Source organism: Salmo salar, chromosome ssa05, assembly GCF_905237065.1.
Source record: "Salmo salar chromosome ssa05, Ssal_v3.1, whole genome shotgun sequence".
In the NCBI taxonomy this organism is placed as follows: Eukaryota; Metazoa; Chordata; class Actinopteri; order Salmoniformes; family Salmonidae; genus Salmo; species Salmo salar.
The window spans coordinates 76,923,612-76,948,439 of NC_059446.1; the positions used below are offsets into that span (position 1 = coordinate 76,923,612).

At 42.8% G+C, this 24,828-nt stretch overlaps 1 protein-coding gene across 2 annotated transcripts; it reads right to left on the minus strand.

The window, feature by feature from the left end:
- Positions 1-1,663: 1,663 nt before the first annotated feature.
- Positions 1,664-14,981, minus strand: LOC106593883 (extracellular matrix protein 1). Of its 2 annotated transcripts, XM_045718966.1 has the most exons (10): positions 14,645-14,980; positions 13,897-13,953; positions 13,695-13,763; positions 13,282-13,365; positions 12,814-13,166; positions 12,100-12,305; positions 4,125-4,410; positions 3,720-3,931; positions 2,562-2,649; positions 1,664-2,345 (listed from the first exon to the last, which is right to left on the minus strand). In XM_045718966.1, exons 1-10 carry the CDS (start codon positions 14,712-14,714, stop codon positions 2,163-2,165), a joined length of 1,608 nt encoding a protein of 535 aa, XP_045574922.1. In that variant the 5' UTR covers positions 14,715-14,980; the 3' UTR covers positions 1,664-2,162. The 2 variants fall into 2 exon arrangements, with proteins under 2 accessions (XP_045574922.1, XP_045574923.1); XM_045718967.1 differs by lacking the exon at positions 13,897-13,953 and having other exon boundaries at positions 14,645-14,981.
- Between the last annotated feature and the right edge of the window lie 9,847 nt (positions 14,982-24,828).

Here is a 24,828-nt window from a genome sequence, read left to right on the forward strand (position 1 = left end):
CTGCACACTTCTCACAACTAAGAACCTCCCTCTAACACACTGCTGCCACATGCCCAAAAGCTTGACACCTGTAACAACTTAATGTATTTGGCACAAAATCTCGTACAGGATAACTTACATATCCTCACATCACTTTGTTGGGCAAAGACTCAACATCAAAACTCAAAAGAACAGACAATGACTCTTCTGTTTCACCACTTGCCACGTTGTCTGCGTCACACCAAATGACGAGCATCACAAACACCGGGAATCTTCCCCATTAGTTGGTAAACTTTTACATTTACTGTTAACCCAGTAATCAATCCTTTCAATGGTGCCATTTTCTTGAGAGCAAAACAATTCACATTTCTTGCCCCCATTCGTTTAACGTGGAGTGCCTTCTCGCTCTGACCAGCAGAAACACAAACAATTATCACAAGACCACTTCTGGTTACCCTCACCGATTCCACAGCACCCATCTCTGTTTTAACCCAGCCTGAAACCACAAATGGATCAGCCAAAAGGCAGGGGTCCAGTTTTTCCCAAAACTTCACTCCTACTATCACACTCCTCTATATCCTGACCCTCGGGCTCCGAGAACTTCACCACACCTACCACCTCCGATACTTCAACCTCATTCACTTCCATTTCTCCTCCTGTCTTCAGCTCAATCTGCTTACACTTTTTACAATTCTTCTTTAAGAAATGATCTCCCTTTTTCCCGCCATTTTTAACCAACTCAAGCTCAGCCTCTTCCTTCCTCTCTCTTAGACCTCCTCTGCCTCTCTTTTCCCTCCATTCCTCCTCCGTATTCCAAATATACATCTCCTTGTGATAATACTGAACTTCTCCTGACATCCATCTTGTTCTTGCATTCTCAAGGGATGCCATTTAGCCGGCTGTCACAATCTTCGTCTTGATGTTCTTCTTTATCAAAAGCTACTGCAACGCTTTTCCATTTCAAACAAGCGCGCTCTTCCCTGATGTTGCCCTCCCAGTTCAGCCAGGGGTAAACTAACATAGCAGGCATAGAAAGAAGCCTGAGCGGAGTCCCCACTTCTGTTTTTCAGGGGAAACAGAAGTTAGTTAAAAAATACTGTGTCCCTGAAAACCAGAAACATCCGCCAACACTGCTATGGGTGGGGTATACAGACTTCTGCAACCTGACTGGCTGAACGCAATATGCAACATCTGGGACTAACATTCTTAGCCACTCTAGCATGGTGGTGGAAAATAGTGTTTCATAAAGAAAGCACATATTTTCGCTTTTTTTCTGCCTTCTCGCCACTAAATCAAATTGAGGAAATCGATGCCTTTGCAGCCTGAATGGAGAATGTTTCACGTAAGAACCAGTCCACCGGGGATACAAGTGTATATAAAATCGGCTTCATACAATGCCTTTGGACGGTAAGATGAAACGACTCAATGTCGCCATCTGCCAGGCTTTGGGCTAAACTCTGTGGCAGCTAGTGAGGACCTTGTCTGTCTCTATTAATGCAAGTTCTACTACACTAACTTAGTGGATAAATGTCAGTCACACAGTCACTATAACATAAGGTCCACTTCCATCAACATTTCAGTTTATTCAAATAATAATTTCAATGTTGTTCATGTGTCAGATAACGACAAATTACAATAACTGGCAGTGCTTCACTCCAAAATGATTAAGACATGGCACAGGAAACATTTTGAAAATGTAAAGATTTATTTCAAATGTTAGAACAGGAGAACTGGACTAGCAGTTCTGTAGCTATAAGAAAAATACAACTAACAAATCTGAAACATGAGTATAAAAATAAGTGGTCATACAAATGGTGATTTAATTCATAAAGCAGATATAATGATAGAACACCTGGAGAGCTGATATAACACCCTCTTAATGACAGACACTGACAGTAATACTGAAATATTATGTGCACTTGTATACCATACATTAATTGGTTGTCATCTGGCCATGCTAGAAAATATGGAATAAATGTAACTTTCTAACTAGAAATTCTGCTTACTCTTACCCACACCTTATCCCCGTTTGACTAAATCATGCACTTGCTCAACAGTTCTTCTGTATTAGCCAATTGTATCATGGTCATGTAGTGACTACTGCACAAATCCCCTGACCGCCAATTCAGATTGGCCCACTGCCATCAGAGTGAAACGTGAAAAGTCATCAACAAAAACAAAAATCAGGCGAGGGGGCATTTCCTCTTTCTAAGGTGTGGGGACTTGGTTGCCTTGGTGATGGCATTCATGAGCAGGCCGGAGAGACACTTTGGGGCGTCCTGGGAGGAGGGAGGGCAGCATTTTTGGAAGACAGCAGAGGAGGAGGGCTTCTCTGCAGAACAGCGGCTCTCCGCCAGCGTCACTAGCTGGGTTCACAGTCAAAGAGAAGTTATGAAAACAACAATATTAAAAAGCCTGCTATATGCTTAGACCTAAAATATAACTTTCAGTCTAAGATCCTGTAGACACTTGATGGGCAATCATGTTCATTTTATCCCATTGGGACAACCTGGTTAATATGAGATATGGGGTTGTCTGTGTGAACCTGTATTATTAAGTGAACCTGTATTATTTGAACTCACCTTTTCCTGAACACATGCAGTTCTCTGGTCTGCTGGCAGGGGGCAGCAATGGACCACTAAGTTCTGGACAGGGAGAGCCACAGGGAACCTGAGAGAGCAGATTGAAAGATCATCTCAGTATACTACATCTTTGTTTTACTCGATAATCAAATCAGTCAAAGGGCTTTGTTAGACCGATATGTACAAATGTCCCTGGATCAAACTAGCTGCTGTAATAAGATACTTGTGAAAGTTATTGTTGACTATTGTTTTTAAACTTTTGGTAATGGTCTTTGATACAATGCAAATCTGGAATTTTAATGTCATTAACCACGTTTCCATCCACAGTTTTATTGCGAGTAAGCTCATACCGTATAAAACAAAACCACAACAACTGTAATGGAAACAGGAGTTTTCGGTGAAATGTTATAAATGCCAACAAATAATTTGTTCGTTTGACATGGTGGGATCTTTTTGTGTCTGTAAAATGTATTATGTGAGAAATGATGGTGGAAACAGCTTTATGTGCAAATATTGATATAATAACCATCACAGCAAAGTAAACTTGTAGTCACGTGATAATATGATGTTGTCCTTCCACTACGACTCAGGAAACTATGCAGTTTATTAGGCTACAGATTAAATAAATGATGAACTTCACAGGGTAGTGAAAGTGCACAGTGATGAGCTTGATGCTCCTTTCCAATAAATATTGAGGGTCTTATTCTGGTGACATGATGATTGATGATTGACTGCCATTTGAAAAATGTAAATATTGTTTGCTGTTATCCATAATAAATCTCATAATCTAGACTAGCCTACCCACACTGTATCTGCTAGTTGTTGGCTAGAGCGCATGTGCCAAGACCAGACTTGGCACATTTGCTATTTGGAGCAACCGTTTTTGTGACATCGGTAGGGTTGAAATATGATAGAAACACACTGAACTTTAGATTTTTATTCAGGAAAATGAAGAAAAAAATATACATTTTGTGTGCACTACAAAAATCAGCAACAAGTCAGTTTGGTGGAAAAACATCACTGGCGGGAAAATGCGCAGTTCTGGTTCTGTCACCCAGAAAGATAAACAATCAGGCTGGGCAGCATAAAAATGTGACTGAGGAGGAAAAAGGTCAAATTAAAAACACACACACCATAATGCTAAACAAACACACTTACTTCTTCTTGATGATCTTGTATGTTTCACAGATGTGTCCGAGGTTGTGGGTCTGAGGTGCGGCAGAGTCAAGCTTTTGGTCATAGTCTGGATGAGGGGCGCGGGAGGAGAAACAGGTGTACCTCTCCTCACCTTCTCCCACATCACAACAGGAGGAGTTGTGAAGCCTCCCCTTCTGCTCTTCCTCACAGAACCTGTCAAGCACCTCACGCCACTAAGAGAGAGATGAAAAAATATGTACATTCTTTTTCACTGTAGAGGATAGTTTATACAGATATTTCTGTTTAGTAGCCTTCTACAGTGTAGGTATGAATTGGATCCTTACTTTTCCCAAGTTGACAAGTGCAGGTAGGCAGGCCATAGCACATAGCCCACACACACACACACACACACACACTGCTCCTTACCTTTCCCTCAGCACAGGGTAGCACGTCCCCCTGTCCCTTACAGCAGTGTTTGAACCCTCTCTCCAGCCGGTTCACGGCCTTTGATTGGCGGGCCAGCCAGCCAAAGCCTGTACGTGGCAGGCACTTGGGGGTGTAGAGAGGGCGGTGCTTGCGTAGGCGGCAGACCAACCCGATGTTGTCGAAAGTGGGGCGTCCAGGGGGGAAGCTGATGTTAGAGTCTCTGGGAGGAGCTTGGGGGCTCTTCTCGAGCTTCTCCCCTCTGATAATGCGCGGACCGGGCTGGGACCTGGGAGGAAAGGACACAATACATGTAGTCATTAGTTGCCATAGAAAAAGACAATTTGAACTTAACATTAACCCTAAACTAGGGCTGTGGAGGTCATGAAATGTTGTCTGCCGGTGATTGTCATGCAAATAACTTCACAGTAAATTGACAGTTGATTAGGCCTACATAAACACATTTAGCATCTCCTGACTTCCACACATAGCCACTGATGCCACTGTCAGTCTCACGTAATTGACAGTTAATTAGGCCTACAGGCCTCTTCTGTTGTCCTGGTTTCCAGTGGTTTGCAGAAGAGAATGTCTTCCTTAATTGACCCCCCATAAACGTAACAGACATATACAAGGAGCTGTGCCAGGCCCGCCACGTCTATTGACTCATCCAGCTGTAACGCATAGAATTCAATGGCTTGTATGCGAAGCAGTAATTGTTTCAAAACATCACCTGCAATGTCACTGATGCGTCATGAAACTGTTGTTTGATGAAGAAATTGTCTGTATAATTTTGGCCTTTTCCCCCAGCATTGTCCCAGCCATATCCGCGGCAGCAGGAAGAATTAAGTCCTCCACAATAGTATGGGGCTTGCCTGTCCTAGCCACTCGGTAGCTCACCATATAAGACGCTTCTAGACCCTTCTTATTAATGCTATCTGTTGCTTTTATACATGTCTTACTACTCGAAAGTTGTCTTAAATCTCGCAAAAAAAAAACGTGGCTTATTTTCTTTCTAAATGTCTGTGCAAGACGTAAGGTTTCATCAAGTTGTGAGATAGTACTTTTGCACATATAACACACTGTGGCTGTGGAAAGGCACTACTCCCAATATAAGTGAACCCCAAATCAATGTAGTTCTCATCATATTTGCGCCTCTTCGATGGTCCAACGTCCCTGTCTGTTGTTCGGTGCTTTCCCGGGTTAGGAGGCAGTAGCTCTTCGGCTACATCAGGTTCACAGCTGTCAGTGACCATGCTACCTGGGCTAACAACAAATGTAGAATGAATGATGCTAGCATTGTATGTGCTTGTGGAAGCAGATCAACTTGTGTCGTCAACAGGTGCAGTACTGCTCGTAGTAGCAGTACCACCAGTAGAGCTGGTATGTGTCTATGGACGCGGGCCTTTTTTAAAAACATTTATCAATTTTCGAGCAAACGGAATAAGCAGCAGCTACGTTTGGCTACATACGGACCGTTAGTGGAATTCCCACGAGAGAGTAACGGTTAATGTGATTGGATGTTAATTATTTGACTAGACTACCTGTATTTGACATTGTGTTGTTATTTCACTGAACACTAGATGGTTTCATTTTATTTTTGACAGTGAAACGAGGGTAAGGTGAGAAAAAAACCTTACCCAAATGTATAGCCCCATTGTAAAATATAAATGGACTGTTTGAAAATGTGAAGAAAATTTTTAAAAAGTGTTATAAAACATTTCTTTAAATGTGAATCACACTTTTATTTGTTGTACTCCCAACGACATAGCGTACCCCAGTTTGGAAATACCTGGCCTACACCATCACAATTAATCCAATAAATGTATTTTAGACAGGTCTAAAGAAACATGATATGAAGAAAATGTAGTCTATTTCAGAAGAACAGAATAGCATACTCAGTTGTCCTTATGTTAGTCCCTGATCAGACTATGCCATATGGCTGTGGGCTACACTAGTTCATTTAGCAGACAAGATTGTCTTAGAATTCCGTGGCATTATTTTATAGTATGAAGAACACAATTGAACATAGCTGAATAAAATATAAAATATATTTTCTCCAAACGATTTCTGAGAAAGTGCGCACATGCAGCTATTTTTTCATTAACAAAGAAACAGGACCTCCTACAGTGAATTTGGAAAGTATTCAGCACAGTTGACTTTTTCCACGTTTTGTTACGTTACAGCCTTATTCTAAAATGGATTAAAGAGAACAAATTCTCAATCACCAAAAATACCCCATATTCAGAAAGAAAAAAACAGGTTTTTGTACATTTTTGCAAATTTATTACAAATAAAAAACATAAATACCTTATTTACATACTGTACCAGTCAAAAGATTGGACACACCTACTCATTCCAGGGTTTTTCTTTATTTTTACTATTTTCTACACTGTAGACTAATAGTGAAGACATCAAAACTATGAAATAACACACATGGAATTATGTAGTAATCAAAAATGTGTTAAACAAATCAAAATATATTTTATATTTGAGATTCTTCAAAGTAGCCACCGTTTGCCTTGATGACAGCTTTGCACTCAGCATTCTCTCAACCAGCTTCACCTGGAATGCTTTCCAACAGTCTTGAAGGAGTTCTCACATATGCTTAGCATGCGTGTTCTAACTTTTGACTGGTGCTGTAAGTATTCTAACCATTTGCTATGAGATTCGAAATTGAGCTCAAGTGCTTCCTGTTTCCATTGATCATCCTTGAGATGTTTCTACAACTTGGAATCCACCTGTGGTAAATGAATTTGATTGAACATGATTTGGAAAGCCACACACCTGTTTATATAAGGTCCCACAGTTGGCAGTGCGCACGTCAGAGCAATAACCAAGCCATGGGGTCGAAGGAATTGTCCATAGAGCTCCGAGACAGGATTGTGTCGAGGGACAGATCTGGGGAAGGGTACCAAAACATTTCTGCAACATTGAAGGTCCAAGAACACAGTGGCCTCCATCATTCTTAAATGGAAGAAGTTTGGAACCACAAAGACTCTTCTTAGAGCTGGCCATCCGGCCAAACCGAGCAATCAGGGGAGAAGGGCCTTGGTCAGGGAGGTGCCCAAGAACCTGATGGTTACTCTGACAGAACTCCAGAGTTCCTCTGTGGAGATGGTTGTCCTTCTGGAAGGTTCTCCCGTCTCTGCAGTACTCCACCAAAGAGGCCTTTACGGTAGAGTGGCCAGACAGAAGTCACTCCTCAGTAAAAGGCACATGACATTCCACTCGGAGTTTGCCAAAAGGCACCTAAAGGAATCTCAGATCATGAGAAACAAGATTCTCTGGTCTGATGAAACCAAAACTGAACTTTTGGCCTGAATGCAAAGTGTCACGTCTGGAAGAAACCTGGCACCATCCCTATGGTGAAGCATGGTGGTGGCAGCATCATGCTGTGGGGATGTTTTTCAGCGGCAGGGACTGGAAGACTAGTCAGGATCGAGGGAAAGATGAACGGCGCAAAATACAGAGAGAGATCCTTGATGAGAACCTTCTCCAGAGCACTCAGGACCTCAGACTGGGACAAAGGTTCACCTTCCTACAGGACACCGACCCTAAGCACACAGCCAAGACAACGCAGGAGTGGCTTCGGGACAAGTCTCTGAATGTCCTTGAGTGGCCGAGCCAGAGCCTGGACTTGAACCCGATCAAACAGCTCTGTTGAGACCTGAAAATAGCTGTGCGGCCAACGCTCCCCATTCAACCTGACAGAGCTTGAGAGGATCTGCAGAGAAAAATGGGAGAAACTCCCCAAATACAGGTGTGCCAAACTTGTAGCGTCATACCCAAGAAGAATCAAGCCTGTAATCGCTGCCAAAGGTGCTTCAACAAAATACTGAGTAATGGGTCTGAATACTTATGTAAATGTCACATTTCTGTATAAAAAAAATATATATGTTTTTGCATTATGGAGTGTAGATTGAGAAACAAATGTGTGTAGATTGAGGGGGTAAAAGCGATTTAATCCAGTTTAGAATAAGGCTGTAACATAACAAAATATGGAAAAAGTCAAGGGGTCTGAATACTTTCCGAATGCACTTTATATGCTTAATTTTGAGTTATTTATGCAACTTTAGTTGTCATACAAATGTTAGGCTATAGGTTTTGATATTTAATAGGTTCTAAGGCTGCATGATGCGACTGATGATGCTTTTGAAAAAAGCAGGAAAGGCATGTGCTCTGCTCTGTTTCTTGTACAGGCTGCACACACTTCATCATTCACAATTTGACAAGCACTTGATAATATTCTCACCCATCAGACTATTCTTAATTTAATCTGATCTTTACATATAGCCTACTAATATGTGTGGAATTACTTTGATTAGAACGGCCCACCTCTTCCAGTTTAGATGGACGTCATATTCTATTTGTGCCCTTCTCGTAGGCCTATTATATAGACAGTGTCGTTTTTTATTTAAACTGTTGTCACTGTCAACAGAGTAGGCTACCCTTTAACTTGTCATATAAAAAAATATTCTGCTAATGTCTCCAGTCATATATAGTGTAGTAGAAATGCATGAAATGTGTTTCTAAAAAGGCAACATTTTCCACGTTCAAAGAAAGAATCAACGTAGGCCTATCTGATACAGCCTAGCCATACTCTAGTCTATGCTATACACGCTCAGCCATGCATTGAATGATATTTTTTTTTGCGAACAATGATTGAGTTCTATTATTAGCCTAAATTATAACTATCCAATCTACTCATCACATTTCCAATAGTAGGCTATTTTACATAAGAAACAGCATTATATGCATGTAATGCTTTATTATAAAGGGTGCATTTTTATGGTGAAAAACAGCTTCCCCAAATATGAAACTCACGCACTGCCTATGTATGCCAGTCAGGCTACACCGGTTGTAAAGCAGATTAATGTGCTTCATTTTAAAAATGGATACATAAATATCAGCACATGAAAGCTGGGATCCTCTTTTATATAGTGGCCAGTCAAAAACTCTGTTTTCACACACAACTGTGCAATGACTGGGTTTATAAGAACTAGAGGTTGACCGATTATGATTTTTCAACGCCGATAGCGATTATTGGAGGACCAAAAAAGCCACTACCGATTAAATCGGCCAATTTTTGTTGTTGTTGTTGTAATAATGACAATTACAACAATACTGAATGAACACTTATTTTAACTTAATATAATACATCAATAAAATCAATTTAGCCTCAAATATATAATGAAACATGTTCAATTTGGTTTAAATAATGCAAAAACAAAGTGTTGGAGAAGAAAGCAAAAGTGCAATATGTGCCATGTAAAAAAGCTAACGTTTAAGTTCCTTGCTCAGAACATGAGAACATATGAAAGCTGGTGGTTCCTTTTAACATGAGTCTTCAATATTCCCAGGTAAGAAGTTTTAGGTTGTAGTTATTATAGGAATTATAGGACTATTTCTCTCTATACCATTTGTATTTCATATACCTTTGACTATTGAATGTTCTTATAGGCACTTTAGTATTGCCAGTGTAACAGTATAGCTTCCGTCCCTCTCCTCGCTCCTACCTGGGCTCGAACCAGGAACACATCGACAACAGCCACCCTCGAAGCAGCATTACCCATGCAGAGCAAGGGGAACAACTACTCCAAGTCTCAGAGCGAGTGACGTTTGAAACGCTATTAGCGCGCACCCAGCTAACCATTTCACATCGGTTACACCAGCCTAATCTCGGGAGTTGATAGGCTTGAAGTCATAAACAGCACAATGCTTGAAGCATTGCGAAGAGCTGCTGGCAAACACACGAAAGTGCTGTTTGAATGAATGCTTACGAGCCTGCTGGTGCCTACCATCGCTCAGTCAGACTGCTCTATCAAATCATAGACTTAATTATAACATAATAACACACAGAAATACGAGCCTTTGGTCATTAAAATGGTCGAATCCGGAAACTATCATTTCGAAAACAAAACGTTTATTCTTTCAGTGAAATACGGAACCGTTCCGTATTTTATCTAACAGATGGCATCCCTAAGTCTAAATATTGCTGTTACATTGTACAACCTTCAATGTTATGTCATAATTAATTACGGCCTTTGTTAGGAATAAATGGACTTCACACAGTTCGCAATGAGCCAGGCGGCCCAAACTGCTGCATATACCCTGACTGCTTGCACGGAACGCAAGAGAAGTGACACAATTTCCCTAGTTATAAGAAATTAATGTTACATTACATTTCAATGTTACATTACATTTAGCAGACGCTCTTATCCAGAGCGACTTACAGTAGTGAATGCATACATTTCATACATTTTTGTTTTTCTGTGCTGTTAGCAGGCAATATTAACTAAATATTCAGGTTTAAAAATATATACTTGTGTATTGATTTTAAAGAAAGGCATTGATGTTCATGGTTAGGTACATTGGGGCAACGACAGTGCTTTTTTCGCAAATGCGCTTGTTAAATCATCACCCGTTTGCCGAAGTAGGCTGTGATTCAATGACAAATTAACAGGCACCGCATCGATTATATGTAACGCAGGACACGCTAGATAAACTAGTAATATAATCGACCATGTGTAGTTAACTAGTGATTATGTTAAGATTGATTGTTTTTTTATAAGATAAGTTTAATGCTAGCTAGCAACTTACCTTGGCTTCTTGCTGCCCTCGCGTAACAGGTAGTCAACCTGCCACATAGGCTCCTCATGGAGTGCAATGTAAGGCAGGTGGTTAGAGCGTTGGACTAGTAACCGGAAGGTTGCAAAAACGAATCCCCGAGCTGACAAGGTAAAAATCTGTCGTTCTGCCCCTGAACAAGGCAGTTAACCCACCGTTCCTAGGCCGTCATTGAAAATAAGAATGTGTTCTTAACTGACTTGCCTAGTTAAATAAAAGGTGTATAAAAAATAATATTAAAAAAAATATATATATATCTTTTTTTTTTTATCAGAAAATCGGTGTCCAAAAATACAGATTACCGATTGTTATGAAAACTTGAAATCAGCCCTAATTATTCTGGCCATTCCGATTAATCGGTTGACCTCTAATAAGAATACGTTTCACTAGGCTCTGTAGGCTATGTGCTCTCTTACCGTGTCCCAGGGGTTCTAGGTCTGTAGGCTATGTGCTCTCTTACAGTGTCCCAGGGGTTCTAGGTCTATAGGCTATGTGCTCTCTTACCGTGTCCCAGGGGTTCTAGGTCTGTAGGCTATGTGCTCTCTTACCGTGTCCCAGGGGTTCTAGGTCTGCAGGCTGCGTTTTGAGTTATTTGGCCACGTTAGATGTTATGATACAAACCTTATCAAAACATATAGGCCTATGGGCTAGGCTACATGACGTGTGATTTGAAAAAGTAGGACTAAAAAAGGCATGCGCTGTTTCCTGCCTTACTGCACATGCAGGGAATCATTAAGTGATAATACATCATTCACAAGTGATAATATTGTCACCCATCAGACTATTTTAATCTTGACTTTACATATACTAAATAATATATGTGTGAAATGTGTTATGATTTAGAATGGACCATTATCATGCACCTATTGGAATAGGGGAGCTTTTCCCATGGTTCATTATCATGCCAGCCACGTAGGCTGTACTCCTGTTGTAAATCGAAGCAATGTGCTTAATATTTGGAAAGTTGAGAAATAAATATAGTAGGTCTAGCCTATAGAAAGCTGATGGGATCCTCTCTTAAAAAAAATAAAAAAAAGAGGCATAAAAAATGGTTTTGTTGACTGCATAGCCAATAGAAATGTTGCGCAACATGAGCTCATGGGCTCTCATGAAGTGTTTGATTATATTTTCGATTACATTTCTATTGTTGTCAGAGTGATTAGAGAGACAGTAAGGTGCTGAGTACCAGCACATTAGAACTGGCTGTTAGCAAGTTTGGTACTCTACTAATGATCACCAGCACCATCAGAGTGCAGTTTTGGAGAAGCCTAGTTACCGTGACTAAACGGTCACGTAATACCGTCACCATAACAGCCCTACCCTAAACCGGTCTCTCTCTCTCTCTCCTTACTTGTGACAAGTGTTGGGGTTAAAGGTGAAGCCAGGTTCAGGTATGGGGGAGGAGCCTGCCCCCTGGGTGTTCGGCAGGTAGTTGGGGTTTGGGGTTTGGCTATGGAAACAGCTCAGTCTGTCCCCGCCCTCTTTCTTGCAGCAGTGGTGGTGGCGTGTCTTCACTGAGAACTCATCAGTACAGAATGTGGACAGGGTCTGTTCCCACTGTAAGTGACATACAAACATCAATTCACACATGAAAAATAGAGATAAAGGAAGTCCTAAAATGGTTAAGGTACAGCTTTAGCCCTCAAGGGCCTGACTCATGAACACCTTCCCCTCTACACAGCTATACAGATAGACGCCAAGGCTGATCTGTTGTGTCTGTATGGGCTTTCCTTCTACTGAGTCTCATCTTCCCTGGACATCCTCTGTCCTCATCACTACTACTGTCTCGGGTTGGGTTAAATGCAGAAGACACATTTCAGTTGAATGCATTCAGTTGTACAACTGACTAGGTATCCCCCTTTTCCTTATATTCCCTAGACATCCTCTGTCCTCATCACTACTACTGTCTCATCTTCCCTAGGCATCCTCTGTCCTCATCAATACATCTGTGCACATAGAAGGTGGTTCTGTTGGTACAATAGGAGCGAACGGACCAGAACTGAACACAACACGACAGAACAGAAAGGAACAGGGCAGAATCCAATGTTGCCACAGAAACACTCACCGCCTGTGTAACGCAGCACAGCGTCACTTCCTGGACCTGCTGTGTCCCGTTCCTATGGCAACACGCGCTGTACCAGGACTCTATCCGGTTGATGGCGTCACCTTGACGACGAAGGTAGCCAAAGCCTGTCTGTGGTAAGGAGTAGGCAGGGTACCTGGGACGACGGCTGCTATGGAGACAGATGGCCTGGAGGTTGTTAGGGGAGGGCTGGCCAGGAGGGAAGAGGACACTGGGGTGGGAATCCCCAAACGAGCGAGGCCCAGCCATCGGCCGAACTCCAGGTGTAAAGTCTGTGTCCAGGTGCAGGGTGATCTCCCTCTGGGTCATGTCTATGTCAGCTGCCCTGGAGCCCGCTGGGAACACACACTTCTGTTACTGTACTTCCCTCACACAGGATACAGCACACACATCATACTCCATTGGCTGTGTGATATGAAGTATACCAGCAAGGAAGGCATCGCCACCCACCTCTCTCCTTGAGGACTTTGAGCAGGTCAGGCTCAAAGTCCTCATGTACATAAGTGACCTCTCGCTGCTCCACGACAGGAAACTCTACACAGTGACAGACAGGAATTAGTACTGACAGCCATACACTAATAACATGTCATGTGCCAACACTGTATTAATTACATGGCAGAATGGCATGGGCATAGGAGAGGATGTGTCCCAAATACTTTGGAATACTTTCCTTCTCTCGTCTGCTTTCTTTCATTATTCACAGATCTATCAGTGTTAGGCTGGATATAACAAAACACACTCACCTATGGGTTACAGTTAGAACACACTCACCTATGGGTTACAGTTAGAACACACTCACCTATGGCTTACAGTTAGAACACACTCACCTATGGGTTACTTAGTTACGGTAACAACACACTCACCTATGGGTTCCCAGAGTCCCCCAAAGTCCACCTCCCTCTGGGTCATATCAGGCTCCAGCTGACTCGCACCTGGAAGACATTAACACACAGCACTGTGAGGACATTAACACACACACACACACACACACACACACACACACACACACACACACACACACACACACACACACACACACACACACACACACACACACACACACACCTTGCAGGAGCTCCTCTAGGTCAAAGGAGGCCTCTCGCTGTAACATGTCAGGCTTATCTATGGAAGGGATGAGAGAATGTAAACACAGACATAAAAACACAGAGACCGGCACTGTTACATTAGCCATCACACTCTGACCATGTAATGTCAGTATGGTTGTCCACCACCTAGATTTCACATAGAAATATGACTTATAGATATGTTATACTAATTGAAAGCAAGTCTAAGAAGCGGAAGATCTGTTCTATGTGCACTATTTCTATCATTCCCATTTCTTAAATTACATTTTTGCTTCTGGTTTTGTATACCAGCTTCAAACAGCTTAAAATACAAATATTTTGGTTATTGAAAAATAATTTCATAGCGGTTTAGATGGTACAATGATTCTCTACATTGCTTGTTTTGTCACAAATTGAAATTAGGCTAAATATTAGAATTTTAGCAACCAGGAAATTGCGGAGCCAGTTCTGCATATTGCACCTTTAATTAACATGGTGTGAATTCTTTAGTCTAGATGTTTGTTACACCTAAAATAATAGTTCTACTGTTAGTAGACTTGGACAAAGAATGTATCACGTCCAACAAATAATGTTTTTCTTCATGATCTTGATAGTGCATAGAGCTGGCCTCTTCTGCGAACTTCTAACAGACCATGCACGAACAGAAGGTGAGCCATAAACATACCAGTACATAAAACAAGGACAGAAAGAACTGATGATTACATGCAAAAACCTCGTAGGCTACAAACCTTCAGATGCCGCGGACACCAGCACTAATGCACACCAGCAGGCTAGAGCCCGAGCCCAAGACCAACCCATTTCGAGTACTGACACAGTAGGTGTCCGATATCCTTGTCCTCTTCACAGGACTGTTTCCACTCTCTCTGTTTCGCCCCTTTTCACCACCCCACTCTCTTTCCCTGTGTTTCGCAGTCGTTCCAAAGCCACGTCAAGTTCAGGAAACGACCTTTGAGCGTCAAATCAAGGTCCTTCCTTTTCGAACCGTTAAGTCTTTTTGGAGTGGTATGAAATAGAGAACGAGAGTTGTGAGAGGGCATAGATACATGTATGTTTGTTTTGTGATTGGAGGGAAAAGAAGGAGGGATATTTTCCACCATGAGTCAGCAGTGGCGTGTTTTCTTGGAAAGAAGCCAGGCTTCTCCCAAAAATGGACTAATAAAATAAATAAATAATTGTCCTTCATTTCGCAAGAGGCTGAATTTATCACACTGGAGAAAGGATCGGAGCGAGCGAAACAGCGCATTTCTTTATGTTTAGCGTCGAATGCAAGGGTAGCCATCAAGCATTTGCCCTCCCTTGATAAAACAAGTATAAAGTCATAGCCAATCAGTGTTGAGCTAAACCGAGTGAGCTCAACTGTGAATGGTCCTGGCACACCCAAAAAAGTGTCAAAGAAGCCAGTTTGGACTTGGCTGCACTCCAATCACGTCATGTCACATCCAGAGCCAAATGTCATTGACAGAAACAACTTGAATCTTGTTGTGTTGTTATCCTCCAGTGACTAGCTAGCTAAGATTGTCCCTTTCCTAAATTAGCCATGGATGAAGATAAGGATTTGGACTTGTGGTTTTACTTAATTCTCCATACTGGCAAATGATTATAACAGTGATTCTGATCCAACCATAAATTCATACATTGTGCCCATGCCTGAGAGGATGGAAGATCAATATGTAGCTAGATGTAACTAGCTGGCTCATCATTTCCCATGAAAGCAAGTCAGGCTAGGGAACAAGCATTTTAGCCAGGTATCCTAGGACAACAAAAAATAAAGGCGTGTACTGTATGACAGACTCATAGACCGTTTCATCAACATGAAAGAGAGGAGGATGGCATTGGCGTTTCTCTATAAGTAGGGAGGGTAAACATGTGCGTGCATGCACACAGGCACTCACACACACTCACGAATCAGAACCATGGACAGCCACATCATATTTAGCTTATGTCGATTGGACAAAATTATTTTTGGTATCTTTTAGTTGTCACTGTATTAGCCTAAGCGATCATACACTGTTTACCAGGGGGCAGGGCTACCAACGTTAAGGATAATCTAAAGACGGTGGTGGCTAAAGCTAAAATTGGCGAGTGTAGAGAGTATAGAGATATTGTTATCCACGTCGGCACCAACGATGTTAGGATGAAACAGTCAGAGGTCACCAAGCGCAACATAGCTTCAGCGTGTAAATCAGCTAGAAAGATGTGTCGGCATCGATTAATTGTCTCTGGCCCCCTCCCAGTTAGGGGGAGTGATGAGCTCTACAGCAGAGTCTCACAACTCAATCGCTGGTTGAAAACAGTTTTCTGCCCCTCCCAAAAGATAGAATTTGTAGATAATTGGCCCTCTTTCTGGGACTCACCCTCAAACAGGACCAAGCCTGGCCTGTTGAGGAGTGACGGACTCCATCCTAGCTGGAGGGGTGCTCTCATCTTATCTACGAACATAGACAGGGCTCTAACTCCTCTAGCTCCACAATGAAATAGGGTGCAGGCCAGGCAGCAGGCTGTTAGCCAGCCTGCCAGCTTAGTGGAGTCTGCCACTAGCAATGTCAGTGGAGTCAGCTCAACTATCCCCATTGAGCCCGTGTCGAGGTTGGGCAAAATTAAAGATGGCGGTGTTCGCCTTAGCAATCGCACTAGAATAAAGACCTCCTCCATTCCTGTCATTATTGAAAGAGATTGTGATACCTCACATCTCAAAATAGGGCTACTTAATGTTAGATCTCTCACTTCCAAGGCAGTCATAGTCAATTAACTAATCACTGATCATAATCTTGATGTGATTGGCCTGACTGAAACATGGCTTAAGCCTGATGAATTTACTGTGTTAAATGAGGCCTCACACCCTGGTTACACTAGTGACCATATCCCCCGCGCATCCCGCAAAGGCGGAGGTGTTGCTAACGTTTACGATAGCAAATTTCAATTTACAAAAAAAAAAAACAATGACGTTTTCGTCTTTTGAGCTTCTAGTCATGAAATCTATGCAGCCTACTCAATCACTTTTTATAGCTACTGTTTCCAGGCCTCCTGGGCCATATACAACGTTCCTCACTGAGTTCCCTGAATTCCTATCGGACCTTGTAGTCATCGCAGATAATATTCACATTTTTGGTGACTTTAATATTCACATGGAAAAGTCCACAGACCCACTCCAAAAGGCTTTCGGAGCCATCATCGAATCAGTGGGTTTTGTCCAACATGTCTCTGGACCTACTCACTGCCACAGTCATACTCTGGATCTAGTTCTGTCCCATGGAATAAATGTTGTGGATCTTAATGTTTTTCCTCATAATCCTGGACTATCGGACCACCATTTTATTACGTTTGCAATCGCAACAAATAATCTGCTCAGACCCCAACCAAGGAGCATTAAAAGTCGTGCTATAAATTCTCAGACAACCCAAAGATTCCTTGATGCCCTTCCAGACTCCCTCTGCCTGCCCAAGGACGTCAGAGGACAAAAATCAGTTAACCACCTAACTGAGGAACTCAATTTAACATTGCGCAATACCCTAGATGCAGTTGCACCCCTAAAAACTAAAAACATTTGTCATAAGAAACTAGCTCCCTGGTATCCAGAAAATACACGAGCTCTGAAGCAAGCTTCCAGAAAATTGGAACGGAAATGGCGCCACACCAAACTGGAAGTCTTCCGACTAGCTTGGAAAGACAGTACCGTACAGTATCGAAGAGCCCTCACTGCTGCTCGATCATCCGATTTTTCCAACTTAATTGAGGAAAATAAGAACAATACGAAATGTATTTTTGATACTGTCGCAAAGCTAACTAAAAAGCAGCATTCCCCAAGAGAGGATGGCTTTCACGTCAGCAGTAATGAATTCATGAACTTCTTTGAGGAAAAGATCATGATCATTAGAAAGCAAATTACGGACTCCTCTTTAAATCTGTGTATTCCTCCAAAGCTCCGTTGTCCTGAGTCTGTACAACTCTGCCAGGACCTAGGATCAAGGGAGACACTAAAGTGTTTTAGTACTATATCTCTTGACACAATGATGAAAATAATCATGGCCTCTAAACCTTCAAGCTGCATACTGGACCCTATCCCAAGTAAACTACTGAAAGAGCTGCTTCCTGTGCTTGGCCCTCCTATGTTGAACATAATAAACGGCTCTCTATCCACTGGATGTGTACCAAACTCACTAAAAGTGGCAGTAATAAAGCCTCTCTTGAAAAAGCCAAACCTTGACCAAGAAAATATAAAAAACTATCGGCCTATATCGAATCTTCCATTCCTCTCAAAAATTTTAGAAAAAGCTGTTGCGCAGCAACTTACTGCCTTCCGAAGACAAACAATGTATACGAAACGCTTCAGTCTGGTTTTAGACCCCATCATAGCACTGAGACTGCACTTGTGAAGGTGGTAAATGACCTTTTAATGATGTCAGACCGAGGCTCTGCATCTGTCCTCGTGCTCCTAGATCTTAGTGCTGCTTTTGATACCATCGATCACCACATGCTTTTGGAGAGATTGGAAACCCAAATTGGTCTACATGGACAAGTTCTGGCCTGGTTTAGATCTTATCTGTCGGAAAGATATCAGTTTGTCTCTGTGAATGGTTTGTCCTCTGACAAATCAACTGTACATTCCGGTGTTCCTCAAGGTTCCGTTTTAGGACCCCTATTGTTTTCACTATATATTTTACCTCTTGGGGATGTCATTCGAAAACATAATGTTAAATTTCACTGCTATGCGGATGACACACAGCTGTACATTTCAATGAAACATGGTGAAGCCCCAAAATTGCCCTCGCTAGAAGCCTGTGTTTCAGACATAAGGAAGTGGATGGCTGCAAACTTTCTACTTTTAAACTCGGACAAAACAGAGATGCTTGTTCTAGGTCCCAAGAAACAAAGAGATCTTCTGTTGAATCTGACAATTAATCTGGATGGTTGTACAGTCGTCTCAAATAAAACTGTGAAGGACCTCGGCGTTACTCTGGACCCTGATCTCTCTTTTGAAGAACATATCAAGACTGTTTCAAGGACAGCTTTTTTCCATCTACTTAACATTGCAAAAATCAGAAACTTTCTGTCCAAAAATGATGCATAAAAATGAATCCATGCTTTTGTTACTTCTAGGTTGGACTACTGCAATGCTCTACTTTCCGGCTACCCGGGTAAAGCACTAAATAAACTTCAGTTAGTGCTAAATACGGCTGCTAGAATCCTGAATAGAACCCAAAAATGTGATCATATTACTCCAGTGTTAGCCTCCCTACACTGGCTTCCTGTTAAGGCAAGGGCTGATTTCAAGGTTTTACTGCTAACCTACAAAGCATTACATGGGCTTGCTCCTACCCATCTTTCCGATTTGGCCCTGCCTCCAGCAAACAGCTGGAGGCAGGGCTTTCTCCTATAGAGCTCCATTTTTATGGAATGGTCTGCCTACCCATGTGAGAGACGCAGACTCAGTCTCAACCTTTAAGTCTTTACTGAAGACTCATCTCTTCAGTAGGTCCTATGATTAAGTGTAGTCTGGCCCAGGGGTGTGAAGGTGAACGGAAAGGCTGGAGCAACGAACCGCCCTTGCTGTCTCTGCCTGGCCGGTTCCCCTCTTTCCACTGGGATTTTCTGCCTCTAACCCTATTACAGGGGCTGAGTCACTGGCTTACTGGTGTTCTTCCATGCCGTCCCTGGGAGGGGTGCGTCACTTGAGTGGGTTGAGTCACTGACGTGGTCTTCCTGTCTGGGTTGGCGCCCCCCCCCTTGGGTTGTGCCGTGGCGGAGATCTTTGTGGGCTATACCCGGCCTTGTCTCAGGATGGTAAATTGGTGGTTGGAGATATCCCTCCAGTGGTGTGGGGGCTGTGCTTTGGCAAAGTGGGTGGGGTTATATCCTGCCTGTTTGGCCCTGTCCAGGGGTTTCATCGGATGGGGCCACAGTGTCTCCTGACCACTCCTGTCTCAGCCTCCAGTATTTATGCTGCGGTAGGTTATGTGTCGGGGGGCTAGCGTCAGTCTGTTACATCTGGAGTATTTCTCTTGTCTTATCCGGTGTCCTGTGTGAATTTAAATATGCTCTCTCTAATTCTCTCTTTCTCTCTTTCTTTCTTTCTCTCTCTCGGAGGACCTGAGCCCTAGGACCATGCCTCAGGACTACCTGGCATGATGACTCCTTGCTGTCCCCAGTCCACCTGGCCGTGCTGATGCTCCAGTTTCAACTGTTCTGCCTGCGGCTATGGAACCCTGACCTGTTCACCGGACGTACTACCTGTCCCAGACCTGCTGTCCCAGACCTGCTGGAACCCTGACCTGTTCACCGGACGTGCTACCTGTTCCAGACCGGCTGTTTTCAATTCTCTAGAGACAGCAGGAGCGGTAGAGATACTCTCAAAGATCGACTATGAAAAAGCCAACTGACACCTACTCTTGAGTTGCTGACTTGTTGCACCCTCGACAACTACTATGATTATTATTATTTGACCATGCTGGTCATATATGAACATTTGAACATCTTGGCCATGTGCTGTTATAATCTCCACCTGGCACAGCCAGAAGAGGACTGGCCACCCCTCATAGCCTGGTTCCTCTCTAGGTTTCTTCTAGGTTTTGGCCTTTCTAGGAAGTTTTTCCTAGCCACCGTGCTTCTACACCTGCATTGCTTGCTGTTTGGAGTTTTAGGCTGGGTTTCTGTACAGCTCTTTGAGATATCAGCTGATGTAAGAAGGGCTATATAAATACATTTGATTTGATGATGTTGAAATGATGAAGTTGAAATGGTGCTGGAATAGAGGAGGTAGCTACTGTTTTCTTGGCGACTTGCATAACTCTCCGTGGTTCTAAATCAATAGTTGTTTAGTAGCCTGAAAATAATACATTTTTAACCTTAACATAAAGTATTCTTCATTGAGAATGATATAAACATTAAAATGTCGTTAAGAAATTCTCAGCAATCTAAATCAGAGTACATTTTTCATCAGTACTAAACACAATTATCACCTTGACACTGAGCATACTCCAATTGGTCAGATTGGTGGAAATAACTATTTCCATTCCTATAACACCATCTGTAGAAACTAAAATTATTTTCTTGGACAAATCCAGGTAGTGACTCCCGTTTTAAGTAACATTTCTTCCTTTTGGTGCCTAATGAACATGACCCAGGACAAGCATCATGATCCCACTATTTATAAGGACAATGCCTATGGACTCTATGTGCCATTAGCACAAACCTGCTATAGTTCCTGAGTATTATCATTATCATCAAATTATAATTTGGCAATGGGATATAGGTAAACTAGATTAGGAACAGATTCACTCTCAGGATCAGAGGGTTCCCACTTTCCATTCAGCAGGGGCATGGTGACAAGTGTCAACATCTTTATACACAACTTCTACTAAAGCTGTTGGGCAGTCACAATCAGCATAACAATCAATTCATAATACATTCATTGCTCCACTCATATAGTTATTTATTTACTAAAAACTTACTCAAATCAATCAGTCAGTTTACAAAAAAAATCTTTCAGTTTTCAAATCATAATTAAAACCCAATTAATAATCCAACCCAAATGTAGAATTACAATACTTAGTGATCACTCAAACTTAAATCCCTCAACTTAACACACACTGGCAGAATGTACTTTACATACAATATATTCATCTTATAATTCTAGTATTAACTTTTCTCATCACGGTCATAATTACAAATCAGTATCTTAATGCATTCTTAGTCTAAATTACTATAATTTTTGCAGTGTGTAGACCTCTACAATCAACTTGATACCCCAAATAAACAATTTAGGGCAACCCTAAATCAATTACGGGCACAGTTGACCAACACCCCCTTCAGGCACTCATTCTTCTGGCATCTCTTCGTTGTCATCTTCAGATAGCTTCACAGTTCAAAGTGGATGGCCCATGATAATGTCCCAATTTCACTGTCTCACCTGGGCCGCCACCACCTTTACCACCCATTATGTTTTGTCCATTTGCCAACCAGTATACCAGCAACATGAGAAAAGTTTGGAACGGATATCTTTCCATGCTCCCTCCACATGGACTCATGTCGCACTCTTGAGAGAAAAGGCATGACAGAAAAGGCAGTTGATAGCTTCGACTGGATGCTGTGTACAAGTTGCTGGTTCGGACTCAGGTCTCAGATAGAAGTGGTGAAGGACCATACTGAACACCATTGTCGTGTCTTTGGCATCATTAAACTGAAGACTGTTTAGTTTATCAAATCAATTCTCTGTAATTATTATTACATGATTAACTAATCAGGTAGATGTAATTAATCCACTTAATCCAAGATGGCGTAGCAGTCAGACGTCTTTGTCTTTGTTCTGTCGTGTCCCTTGTATATATCTTTTTACATCTTTTTCTTCGCATATCTTTTTAAAATATTTTCCTAACCTCAACTTCTAAATACTCTCCTGCAACCCGCCTCACCCAATGTGGCGTGGATCAGTTCTTTTTTCTAAAGTATTTCTATTTACTTCGGATCTGGAATCCCTCAACTGAAGCTAGCCAGCTAACTACCTACCAGCTATCAGTCAGCAAACCATTGCTAGCGGTCATCAGCTAGCTCGGAAAGCTCTCGCCAGGTCGAACAACGTGACTCAAACCAGAGCATAACGGACCTATTATTATTATATATTTTTTTTCCCCCCATATCCCCGGATTCCTACCGCAAACTCTGAACATTTTCATCTGGATCTTCACAACTAGCTAACCGCAATCCCAGGTGACTACTCCAGGCTAGCGTTTCCATCCCGGAGGAAGCACCAATTAGCCTGAAGCTAGCCCGGCCAGGGCTCCTGTGCTACCAACAAAGCCCACTCCTGGGCTACAATATCCGGACCCCTTCTAATGCCGGTACGGGGCACGGAACCCCACCGATCCTCTACGACTGGAATACCGACATAATCTGCCCGAGGATTCCAACAGGCCCCTCAAGCGCGACGTCCGCTGAAGGCCCATTCTGCTAACCGCGGCCTACTAGCTACCTAGAGCTACTTGGAACCCTACTAATTCCACGACTGGTCTATCGCACCGCACGAAGAGGCAAAAACAGACTTACCCCCATCGTCCCCCAAAGGCTAACTTGCTAGCACTGGTCTGTTAACTGCTAGCTTGCCTGCCCCGGTCTGCTAACTGCTAGCCCCGGTCTGCCAACTGCTTGCTTGCTAACCCGGTCTGCTAACTGCTAGCTTGCCAGCCCCGGTCTGCTAACTGCTAGCATGTTTAGCCCCGGCCTACTAGCTGTTAGCTTGTTAGCATCGGCCTACTAACTGTCTGAATCGCCGTGTCCCCAGTCAGCCCAACCATTCACTGGACCCATATGTTCACTTGGCTACGCATGCCTCTCTCTAATATCAATATGCCTCGTCCATTACTGTCCTGGTTAGTGATTACTGTCTTATTTCAGTGTAGAGCCTCTAGCCCTGCTCAATATGCCTTAACCAACCATGTTGTTCCACCTCCTACATATGTGATGACATCACCTGGTTTAAACGTCTCTAGAGACTATATATCTCTCATCATTACTCAATGCCTAGGTTTACCTACAATGTACTCACATCCTACCTTACCTTTGTCTGTACACTATGCCTTGAATCTATGCTATCGTGCCCAGAAACCTGCTCCTTTTACTTTCTGTTCCGAACGTGCTAGATGGCCAGTTCGTATAGCCTTTAGCCGTACCCTTATCCTACTTCTTCTCTGTTCCTCTGGTAATGTGGAGGTTAATCCAGGTCCTGCAGTGCCTAGCTCCACTCCCACTTCCCAGGTGCTCTCATTTGTTGACTTCTGTAACCGTAAAAGCCTTGGTTTCATGCATGTTAACATTAGAAGCCTACTCCCTAAGTTTGTTTTACTCACTGCTTTAGCACACTCTGCCAACCCGGATGTCTTAGCCGTGTCTGAATCCTGGCTTAGGAAAACCACCAAAAACCATGAAATCTCCATCGCTAACTATCAAATTTTCCACCAAAATAGAACTGCCAAAGGGGGCGGTGTTGCAATCTACAGCAAAGATAGCCTGCAGAGTTCAGTCTTACTATCCAAGTCTGTACCCAAACAATTCGAGCATCTACTTCTAAAAATTCACCTTTCCAGAAACAAGTCTCTCACTGTTGCCACTTGCTATAGACCTCCCTCTGCCCCAGCTGTGCCCTCGATACCATATGTGAATGGATTGCCCCCCATCTATCTTCTGAGCTCGTGCTACTAGGTGACCTAAACTGGGACATGCTTAACACCCCGGCCATCCTACAATCTAAGCTTGATGCCCTCAATCTCACACAAATGATCAATGAACCTACCAGGTACAACCCCAAATCCGTAAACACGGGCACCCTCATAGATGTCATCCTAACTAACTCGCCCTCCAAATACACCTCTGCTGTTTTCAATCAAGATCTCAGCGATCACTGCCTCATTAACTGCATCCGTAATGGGTCTGCGACCAAACGACCACCCCTCATCACTGTAAAACGCTCCCTAAAACACTTCTGCGAGCAGGCCTTTCTAATCGACCTGGACGGGGTATCCTGGAATGACATTGACCTCATCCCGTCAGTAGATGATGCCTGGCTATTCTTTAAAAGTGCCTTCCTGACCATCTTAAATAAGCATGCCCCACTCAAAAAATGTAGAACTAGGAATAGTCCTTGAACTAGAACTAGTCCTTGGTTCACTCCAGACCTGTCTGCCCTTGACCAGCACAAAAACATCCTGTGGCGTTCTGCATTAGCATCGAATAGCCCCCGTGATATGCAACTTTTCAGGGAAGTTAGGAACAAATATACACAGGCAGTTAGGAAAGCTAAGGCTAGCTTTTTCAAACAGAAATTTTCATCCTGTAGTACTAACTCAAAAAGGTTCTGGGACACTGTAAAGTCCATGGAGAATAAGAGCACCTCCTCCCAGCTGCCCACTGCTCTGAGGCTAGG